General features: G+C 41.3%; 1 protein-coding gene across 3 annotated transcripts in view; it reads left to right on the top strand.

Annotated features, from left to right (window-relative positions):
- The window catches only part of LOC128510151 (pleckstrin homology domain-containing family G member 1), a 44,157-nt gene extending 35,419 nt beyond the window's left edge, over positions 1 to 8,738 (top strand). For all 3 annotated transcript variants that reach the window (XM_053482205.1, XM_053482204.1, XM_053482203.1), the window contains exons 7-18: positions 591 to 722; positions 846 to 1,028; positions 1,146 to 1,241; positions 1,700 to 1,786; positions 3,439 to 3,469; positions 3,659 to 3,736; positions 3,830 to 3,865; positions 3,986 to 4,008; positions 4,102 to 4,281; positions 4,495 to 4,614; positions 4,695 to 6,990; positions 7,113 to 8,738. In XM_053482205.1, the coding sequence (XP_053338180.1) occupies positions 591 to 722; positions 846 to 1,028; positions 1,146 to 1,241; positions 1,700 to 1,786; positions 3,439 to 3,469; positions 3,659 to 3,736; positions 3,830 to 3,865; positions 3,986 to 4,008; positions 4,102 to 4,281; positions 4,495 to 4,614; positions 4,695 to 6,990; positions 7,113 to 8,038 (4,188 nt within the window). In that variant the 3' untranslated portion in view covers positions 8,039 to 8,738. The remainder of the gene's footprint in view (positions 1 to 590; positions 723 to 845; positions 1,029 to 1,145; positions 1,242 to 1,699; positions 1,787 to 3,438; positions 3,470 to 3,658; positions 3,737 to 3,829; positions 3,866 to 3,985; positions 4,009 to 4,101; positions 4,282 to 4,494; positions 4,615 to 4,694; positions 6,991 to 7,112) is intronic.
- Positions 8,739 to 11,115: the final 2,377 nt, after the last annotated feature.

The following is an 11,115-nucleotide window of genomic DNA, read 5'->3' as shown; positions in this document are numbered from 1 at the left end:
CGGCAAAAACGTTATACTGATCTACTGCGTGAGGTTTTTCTTGTGTAAGTAAAAAAGGCCCCCTTTAAATCATTTTAATTGACAGTAACTTGCTAACAGCGTCAATAGCGTTATCTCACTAGTTATCTTTAGCGCTTCCCTTCATGACCCCCTAGCAGAGCGCTAACCAGCTAACCACCTGACCCATTTTAACCCCTTATTTTAATCTACTAGCCTTTAGTTAGATAACTTTGTACCTTTTATATCCCTAACTAGCATTACTTTAATTAATATTTAAAGTTTAGTTAGCATTACGTTAACGCTTAATGTCCTGTTCATTTATAATTGAGTGACATTTCTCAGGAAAATGTTGCGGTTTGTCTTTTTCTGCCTTTATAATGATTTAACTGCCGCATACTAGCGAGCTAAATAGCTAACACTTAGTAGCTAGGCTAGCTACATTAACAGATAAACACTGTATTTAGCTAGTTTAGGCTAAGTGTTCGAGTCTCTCATTGTTCTCATGACCTTCACCATCAATGTGTTTGGTGTTCCTATTATTTCCAATTTCATGTGTGTGTGTGTGTGTGTGTGTGTGTGTGTGTGTGTAGGAAATCGCCACACATCTGGAGAAGGACTCAGAGAGACATGCGGTGGTTCAGGAGGCCATCGACACCATGCAGAGGGTCGCCTGGCACATCAACGACATGAAGAGGAAACACGAGAACACTGTCAGACTGCAGGTAACGAGCGCACACACACACACACACACACACACTTAATCTGCATTTTTTCTCGAGATGAAAGTGAAAGGGTGGTGAGGAAGCTCTAACGTAAGTCTCTCTCTCTCTCTCTCGCTCCATCAGGAGATCCAGAGCTTGTTGACGAACTGGCAGGGTCCGGATCTGATCGGTTACGGCGAGCTGGTTCTGGAGGGAACGTTCCGGGTCCAGAGGGTAAAGAATGACAGAACATTCTTCCTCTTCGACAAACTCCTCCTCATCACCAAGAAACGAGAGGAGACCTACGCCTACAAGGCACACATACTGGTAACACACTCTCACACACATTTACTCACACACAAACACACACATATTCTCTCATGCAGGTCGGGACTGACTGTATCTCTGGTGTGTGTGTGTGTGTGTGTGTGTGTCTCTCCGCAGTGCTGTAACCTGATGCTGGTGGAGGTCATCCCTAAGGAGCCGCTTAGCTTCAGTGTGTTCCACTATAAGAACCCCAAACTGCAGCACACAGTGCAGGTACACACACACACACACACACACACACAGTGGAATGTCATGCCTAAGGGAAGTGTTTTGATGGATGGATTGGTGCCTTGAACTTTGGCCCAGTAACACCACACCCTGTACATAGGAGCCCCAACATGCCTGAGTGTGTGTGTGTGTGTGTGTGTGTGTGTGTGTGTAAACTCACCCCGAGGTCAACGCTGTGACAGCTGACCTGCAGGTCTCAACTTGACAGATTAAAAACATTAGCGTGTGTGTGTGAGTGTGAACGCTGTCACATTACAAACACACGAGTGTTACATTTTTAATGTTATGAAACGTTTATTATTGAATAATATTATGAGTTTTTAACAAATATCTAGTTTTAGTTAAAGGTTTGAGTGTAAATTTTAGGCCACACATCACACACACACACACACACACACACTCTATACGTCTCAGATAAATCCGCACTTCCTTTGCGTTCACAGGCCAAGTCCCAGCAGGACAAGCGAACGTGGATCCAGCACCTGAAGAGGCTCATCCTGGAGAACCATCCGGCAAAAATCCCAGCAAAGGTCCGGGCACTCAACACACACTTGGATCTCAAGATGATGTGGTACCACCGTTGTGGAACCACATCATCTTGAGATCCAGACTTGTGAAGCTGATATTAGCCACACTGGGGTTAAACACACATGCTGCTGGAGCTCGAGTTCTTGGTTCCAGGGCCCATATTCACAAAGCTTCTTAGAATTCTCTCAGAGAGCTCCTATCTTAGTGTCAAAAGCTGCTTCCGGAATGAATTATGCTCGTAATCCAAGGTTCCACTGTACATGATAATAGAACAGACAGTGAAGTCATAATGTTTGTATATAAAAAAAATTATATAATCATAACTACAGGCTACTTCACGAAAGTTTCTGTTATAGGCTAAATATCTTAAAGTTAAATAAAACAGCCAAATGTTGTCTACTATTAAAGCAACCAATTTCCACACAGTAGTTACTATATTTAAGTTCTTACATTTATTTACCAAGTTGATTTTATTACTTAAAAACCATTTCAGATTGATGGGAGCAAAATGGCTCAGTTTTTACCAGTTTACATGATTACAGGACGGTCTGTTTAAGTCGCACTTTTGGATGGTATGAAGCCAACAACCCAAGGGAGACGGAAGAAAGTAAAACAACAAGAAAACTAAATTGGACAGAAGAGCAGTGTTCACTTTTACGTTCAGTGTTTGGAGAATATTTCTTTTTTCTGCCATTTTGTCCTCTGCTATAGAAACTCTTAAGCCTCTTAAAAGTCCTCCTCTCTACTCTTAACAAGTTTGACCTTAGGAGCTGTTTTTAGGGCTGAGATGTTTCGTGAATCATTTTTATCTTCACTAAGATTTAGTCCTAAATTTAAGGGCAAATTCTAAGAAAATGTTATAACTCTAAGATTTTTCTTAGAATTTCCTCACTAGGAGCAACTTTTAGACTTAAGAAGCTTTGTGAATACGAGCCCTGGTCTTTTTGACGCTGTGTTCAGCTGAAATGAATGAGTTTTCTGTGCTCATAACCGTTTCAGTGAACCACTTTCCAGTTTCATTAATTTCTCACTAAATCTTACACAAAATGCAAAATGCCTACAAAAAAGATGTAAACTTGCTTCGCTTGGTAAAATAATTTTTTTAAGGTGTAAATTCATGAGGCGGGGCCGAGGTACCACTGTACCTTCTATTGAAAGTTCTTCTAACTGACTAAAAGTGTTTCATTTAGATCATTAAAGGATAAACCTTCTTTTAAGTTAAAATATGAAAAAAAGAACAAAATCTTTAGTTCCTGATCATGATTTACTAGTTCCTGAAAACTCACAACCTTGAAGAACGTTAGTGTAATTGGTAAGAGTTTGTACAAACCTGTCCTTACCCTAGTGTTAATGCAGATCTTGTCACTTCTCACTGCTCACCCAGTTGATGTGACCTTGTTCCCGAAATAAATTTAGGCCTTCAAAAGAAGCTCTTCTAAATGAAGTTATCCCCTGACGTCAACAATGTCCTCTAAAACTTAAAAAAAAAAAAAAAAGTACATGATGCCCTCAAAACCTCACAGGGGCCAGTTTTCAGGCTACTGGCTAATCTTAGCGCTAGACAAATGAGTATTTTTAACACTGGACCACTTCGACACTGTAAGTGGGATAAAAAATGAAAAGTAAACAGATGTTTTTTTTTTCTTTTCCACAGGCCAAGCAGGCCATTCTGGACATGGATGTGCGTAAGTATGCTCTTTATAAATCATCATCAAAATCCCGTACCTGCATTAGGACTTTTTTTGGCTGAACTGCTGTAAATAAACATTACACCATCAAACTCTTCCTTAGCTCGACAAAACCTGTAACTGGATGTTCACGTGATGGATGGGTTTTATTGTTGTGTAATGTTTGTTTACCTTCAATTCCTGCAGATCAGTGTAGCCCTGAGGGCCAGAACAGGATCAACCTCAAAGAAGGTCCTTCCCCCAGAAGAGCCCGCAGGAAGACCGGTATGATCTGCAGGATGTTAAATAACCATTTTATACATTCTTTTAATTATAAAATTATTGGAAATAACTTTTATCCTATGCTTTTCTCCTCAGAGCCCTTGTCCAAACTGCTTAAAAACAAAAATGCAAGTAAGTACAACTACAAATGTAAAAAATCTAAAGTTTAAGATTACAGAATGTTAGTAAAAATTGTATATTGGCATCTGACATGGTTATTGAGTGAATTCTGTTTTCAATTTTTATTAACAGTATCCAGTCCAGATATACAGAAGGTATTAACCTTTGGTCTTTTTTTTTTTTAAACACGCACAAAGGAAGCAAGAAGAGTCATTTTTTAATTAATTTTTTTCCTGGATTTCTTACAGCGAAGCAGTTTTGGTGCAACCCTTCTGTCTCCTGTAGTCCACCTGGGCACTATTGGTCGATCTCGCAGTCTCGTCAGCCAATCACAGGAGTCACTGGACCCTGGTGACCATGGTGACCACAGTGATGTGGACGAAGTGTTACATCCACAGGATGCTGATGATGAAGATGACAGTGGACTGGTGAGTCCTAATTAGACCTGTAACCTTTAAAACTAATGGATTATATGTAGGGTCAATTTTAAGTTATGATTGAACTTTATAATCTTCCCTCTAATGATCTAGACAAATTGTCAGAAAAGTAACACAGTAAATTAAAAGGAATGTTATTAATTGTTTTGTTGTCTGCTGGTTTACTGGGAATTCAGTCCTAATTTTGAGCTAAATCTTGTTTAGAGTTCTGGAGGTAAGCTACGTGTACCTGGAAAAAGTAGCAGGAAAAGGCTAAACGCCCAGGTGTCTGTGGACAGCATCGACCGGTGGAAGAACCACAGCCTTGACCATATTGATTTACAGGTGAGATCAACACAACCAAGAACCACACACACACAAAATTTGTAGTAAAAACATGCTAATTTTTGATTATTCTTTCCCAGACGGCCAAAGAGTCTCTGCAGAAGGAGACGGTGCATACACCCATCCTACGGGTGACCTGTCCTCCTGAAACACGGGCTGATGATCCCTTCTCTCAGTTGCTGGGATCAAGCAGTGGACATTCTGTTCCAAACATATGGGCAGACCACAAAGTGCGTCGAGCCATGTTCCCTACTCGGCAAAAGACAGTCCAAATCGATGACGATGAAGACATTTATCAGATGTTTGTACCCACTGAGAATGATACAAGTGGGCACGATGTAGAAAGCGATCATGACACATTGGACGATCGTCCTGGACGACCAAGTAGCTGGGATGTTGAAAAAATGCAGTCGGTGCAGTTAGACCTCCCAGCCAGCAGGGGGAAAGTTTTACGCAGGGCAAGTAGCGTTGGAGAGCAACAAAGCGAGCGACAAAGTCCTACAAAGAAAGTGGTCCTCAAAGAGGAAGTGCACAGTAACACAGAGTCATCTAGTAACGAGATATCCGGATCGTCATCGGCGGAACAGTTGACGATCGACGACATTGAGAATGTTTACGATAATATTAGCTACGAAGAACTGCAGGCCATGGGACTGATTCGAAAGGATCCAGAGGTTAACCAGTCCTCTTCTGAGGTGAAACTGGTTGTACCACCACAAATCTTAGTTTCTCCGGTTGAAATAGAGAGCTCATCTGAAAGCAACAGGTCCTCAGGCCAAGAGGGGGCACCATTTGAATCGTCCAATGTGCAGACACCAGAGGAAGAGGAAAATGTCTATGATACTATTGTGTTCCGTGAACTGCCACCTTCTGGCAATGGGACGGGTAGAGGAAATAAACAACCAGCCAAACAGGAAAATGCACAATCACCCAAGACAGACTGGACAGTTAGTCAGAACACAGGAACAGTTGTTTCTGATGAAATACCAAATGTGGATTACAGCAAAGTAGCAAATCGACCTCTTCCTGGGATTCCTTCTGTTTCAGTTAGTGATATCGAAATACCATTAACTGTGGATAAACCGTCTGTACAGTCTGTAGCTGATCACATGTCAGAGCAAGTTGATGAGATCTGGAATGATCTGGAAAACTATATCCGAAATAATGAAAAGAAAGCTGACAAGCTCCCTGCAGCTTTTCCTGTTAATAGACCAGAGTCACCACATAAGATGTGTGATGCTCAGGGAAGAACGGAAAGTTCTTCAGATAAATTACACAGCTCTCCAACAAAGGCAGTCAACTCCCAGCTGAAATCACAAGACTCCCATGACAAGACTCGAAAATTAAATCAATCGCCCAACAAAAAGTGTAATTCTGGACGGAAAGCTAGTGACTCTCATGTCAAAACAGATGGTGCTAAGAAGGTGAAGAAAATCACATCATCTCCCACTTCTCCATCCTTCCACCCCATTCCAACATTCAAATTCCCAGTGCTGAGTGTTCCCAAACTTGTAAGAGAGCCTACATTTGAGATTGATGAACCTGAGTCCCCTCCATCTACACCACCTGGTACACCTGCAGCCTTCAGCCCTGCTCCCCATGTCTCCAGCCCTGCTCCCCATGTCTCCAGCCCAGCTCCCCAGGTCTCCAGCCCAGCTCCCCAGGTCTCCAGCCCTGCTCCCCAGGTCTCCAGCCCTGCTCCCCAGGTCTCCAGCCCTGCTCCCCAGGTCTCCAGCCCAGCGCCCCAGGTCTCCAGCCCTGTGCCCCAAGTCTGTAGTCCAGTTAGCCAGGTCTCAAGCCCTGTGCCCCAAGTCTGTAGTCCAGTTAGCCAAGTCTCAAGCCCTGTGCCCCAAGTCTGTAGTCTAGTTGGCCAAGTCTCAAGCCCTGTGCCCCTAGTCTGTAGTCCAATTGGCCAAGTGTCAAGTCCTGTTCCCAAAGTCCAAGATTCCAACCCTATACCTGAAATCCAAATCACCAGCCCTGAACCCCCACCCGGCACAGTCAAGAGCATCCGGAACAAACTAGCCAGGCTTAGCAGTGGAAGCTTCCGCATGGATGATGAGGACCTTCCTGCACAGAAAGACCCTGAGCTACAAGCGCTATTTAGTGGTCTAGATCCTTCATACCTTCCTCTGGCACCCCCTGGTCTTCTATTGGCTGGAGATGCTGGAGACCAGCTGCTGGAATTAGGAGAGAAAGGAAGAAACAGGGTTTTCCTAATGGCCAGACAATACAGCCAGAAGATAAAGAAGGCTAATCAGCTGTTAAAAATGAAGAGCATGGACCATGAGCCCAGCTGTGCAAGACTCAGAACCAACAAGGCAAAAGATTTAGCTGCCATTTTGGAAGAGAAGAAACAAGGCGGAGCAGCTATAGGTGAGTTGATCAATTTATAAAAATAAACCTGTTTTTTTTTGTTTTTTTTTCTTTTGCATAGTTCAGTGGCTCACTGTTCTGTTTACTATTTGATTCTATTGTATCTTCTTTGATCTTTTCAGGAGCAAGGATAGCCGAGTACTCCCATCTGTACGAGCAGGTGATGTTTAGGGAGCCTCCTACTACTCCAGTACTGAAATCGTCAGTCAGTGTGTCAGGACCTCACCCATTTTCTCTGCGCTCAGCATTGGCTTCCTCGCCATCCCTGCCCGAGAGCGCATTCCCAGAGACTGATTGGTTGAACTGCACTTACAGCAATGGTGAACTATCTGGCTTTGTGTCCTGGCCTTCTGAAGTTGGAGGGCGCTCTTCAACCCCTCAGCAAAAGCTGTCATCTGCGGCATCTGTTCCGGCCTTGAAGAACCTTCCACCACCTCCGAGCACTCCACCAAATCAACGCTGGAGCACCTATGTAACTCCAACCAGTAAAGATGACTCTGAACATATTTACAGCACGTTGGGGCAGCACACTTTTAAAACTCCACCCTATAACCGCTGTCAGTCTTCATCCTCATTGGCTGAGCAGCATGAGAAAGAGAACAATGGGAGTATGGGTAATCTGGGACACACCAGTCGTCCAGCAGGGGCTGCAATCGCAGGACGCGGTCTCGGGCCTCGGCAGCACAGCCTTCCTGAGTGTCCTGTCCAATCAACCTCTGACCTTTCCCAGTCATGTGACCTCACACTTAGGGACTCGCAGCAAGTGCTGGTGCTGAACAGACAATCGAATCTGAATGCGATCAGCGCCACACAGAACTACCTGGCCAACTTCAAAGACACCGGCGATGATGATGATGATTACGTGGAAATCCGCTCTGAGGATGAGAGTGATAGCGGGCAGAAGCGCTGTACAGTGAGCCCGGACTCAGCTCTGCAGGGCTACGTCTGGAATGACCCAAATGACAGTCAGCAAGCGCTCAATCAGCCTAAAATTGTCCAGTCACTGCGGGAGAAGTTCCAGTGTCTTGGCTCCAGCAGCTTCGCTTAAGGGACAGACGTGACTTCCGATGTACACTTGACAGGAAACATAAGGGCAGTTGCAAATTACCACATGGGGAATGTTACATGATGCAAAGCACATTTATGGATTATAGGATCACGCCAACAGACGTTAAACGTTTCGCATCACAGCTTCAGTCCTACACTATATGCACTATTACAGATAGCACGGATCAGATAGGACACTTTGTATTTTTCATCCCTATAACGACTCGCAATGCACTGAACACGACTTGCTATTTTCTTGCCATAGGGATAGTTTAAAAGTAAAAAATATTACAGTTTAAATTCCGGCTTTGAGCTTGACTTGAACTCAGCTCGCATGACTGGACTGAGGTCATCAGTCAGAGAGGGTGAATTTTAAAGTGTTAAAGATTTCCCATCAGAATTCAGCTTTACATTTTTTTTTTTACTCTGTAAGTACTCCGAGCTGTCCATCGTCAACACTCCAGCACTATCTTTCTTAAGCCATACCTTAGCATCCATTTTGCTAACAATTCCACTGTAAAACTTTTAAGCTAGTGTTTAAAGAATTTTATTGTAGCGATTTAATATCGACACACTGATGATACTTCAGCATCCATTTGCAAAAAATCAAACTGTTTCTGCAGTTTAGGAAATTTAGGATCATACGCACTGTTACTGGTTAAATCTGCATGACTGTGTTTTTAAAGGACAAAAAAAAACAATAAAAATTATGCGTCTATTTTACTAGGAAGCAATAGGAAGCAATATATATTGTATATAAGTCATAGATATATTTTAGATAGTTTATAAAAAAGGACACCTAGCCATGCTTTACCATTGATTGGTTGAAGTTTTTTTTTCTTAATGCATTTCTATTCACTTCAGAGTTAAACCGTAGCACTGACTACTGCAGTAAGGAACTAAAAAAAAAAAGATTTAGGGCTGTCTTAAATAAATAATAAGTAATAATTTTAGGCTAATTTTTAATCGTTACTGGTTGACCAGGTTATCCACAGGTTACTTACAGACTTACAGTGAGATCAGATGTGTATTGTATGTAGGTTCGTCAACTTTAGTTTAATTTTTCCACGATCACTTGTGCACATGATCACACCGTCCAACACCGCACCCGATTTATCACCAGTTAAACCACGTGAACAATAAACACTGGTTCATCACTCACTTTTTACTCGGGGGTTGACACTTTTGGAATTTTATTAAAATATTTCAGTTTTTTATTTATTTATTTGTCTTTTTCTTTACCATCCTGTCAAGATATTCCAAGTCTTAACCTAGTGATATTTATTATATCTACCGTTGGTAGTTTGCTATAATTTGGTTGAAGTTGTTTACTGTGACTGTTAATTCATTTCCCCATGAGCACTGAGCACGAATATCACCATATTGAAACAAACAAATAAATAGTTATTAATAAAATGTTATAATTATCAGTGTAAATCTACCAATTTGACTATAAATATGAATGAAGTATGTTCAAAAGTTCTGTTGTTTTTTTCACATGTACATGTTGTTTCTTGTTTCACTGGGGACTTTTTTCATTCATTCATCTGGTTTGCACTTTTTTTATTTTTTATTATTTGTTAAGATGTAAATTTTAGGCTATGTCATTAAAGTGTTGCTATAGATTTGCTTAATTTTAAATTAAATGTACTGTACTTTGTTTTTATAAAATTGCCTAGCTGTAACTGCTCAAGGAAACCGATGTATCAGAGGCAATAAATAAATGTTTCAGTTCAAACATACAACATTTGTGGTCATCATGTTTCTGGGTGTTTGTTTGTTTGTTTGTTTGTTTTATATAGTTTGACTCTCATTGGGCTTTATTTCTTAATATAATGTGTCTGTTCTTGTAAAAGTTCAAAGAAGCGTTAAGTTTTAAGCCACTCGTTTACAGGCCAGTATGCAAAAGTAGATAGGCACGGTGGCTTAGTGGTTATCACGGTCACCTTGCACCTCCAGGGTCTGGGTTCGATTCCTGCCTCGGGTCTGTGTGCATGGAGTTTGCATGTGCTTGGTGGGTTTCCTCTTGGTTCTCCGGTTTCCCACAGTCTAAAGACATGCAGGTTAAGTTGATGTTTCCAGATTCCCTGTGGTGTGTGAATTATAATTGTGTGTTGGGCTGACAACACGGCCTCTTAAGTAACTACCATAGAAACGATGGATTTATCTCCAGGGTAGGGAGTATCTATCGCCTGATGTGTCCTTTTGACACTTTGACAGATTTCTGCACTAATCCAGACTCAAAGATGTGTCACACCTAATGTTTACTGTTTTCACGATATACATAAGATTAAGAAACTAAAAGAAAAAACTTGTGTAAGATGTAAAACTCAAGCAAAAGACCTGGAGAAAATTTTAAAATGTGTTTTTTACAGTCAGGTTCGGAACCTACATCAATACTGTGTCTTGTATAAGCAAAATAAAGATAAAAAGATGGTATTAGGAACAAAGTCAGCAGATAGGATGATGTCACCGGTTTTCCGACTTTGTGCCAGTACTGAGTAGCTGGATGTTTAATACTACAGTATACTGAAACAGGACTTACTGATGCTTAAACTTAGCTTTTGGCGACATCTAGTGTTCACAGAGAAAAACATTTTAAAGGGTTTTACACCGTTGTTTTTTGTTTTATTTGTTTGATGTATTTGATATTTACATATTTTAATAATAAAATAAACCTAAACATGCATGCGTTATCATGTATTTAAATTTTAGAAAAACTTTATGTTCTAAATGGACATCTATTGTGCTCTCCTTTTTTTTTATTGATGGGGCGGGGCCAATACTTTGTTCATCTTGACAAAACCATTAAATCAGTAAGTACAGTACACACGCACATTGTGTGGTTAAAGGATCGAGAAGTGAAGATTGTTTTTAAAGTTAAGAAATTTCACATCGATTAGAGCGATAATGAGATATGTGTCACAAAGTCCACTAGAGGCGCTGTCGAGCTGACGAATGATGCCGCCAACGAAATGCAGAAGTTCTTCGTTTTTAATGGGAATTGTAGTTCATTGTGTGTAAGGGCGTGTGGAAAATATCATCGATGGTTAAAAAAAATATGGTTAAACTGTCTGA

The sequence above is a fragment of the Clarias gariepinus genome, chromosome 22, assembly GCF_024256425.1.
Source record: "Clarias gariepinus isolate MV-2021 ecotype Netherlands chromosome 22, CGAR_prim_01v2, whole genome shotgun sequence".
NCBI classification, from domain to species: Eukaryota; Metazoa; Chordata; class Actinopteri; order Siluriformes; family Clariidae; genus Clarias; species Clarias gariepinus.
This window is presented reverse-complemented; position numbering and strand designations above follow the sequence as displayed.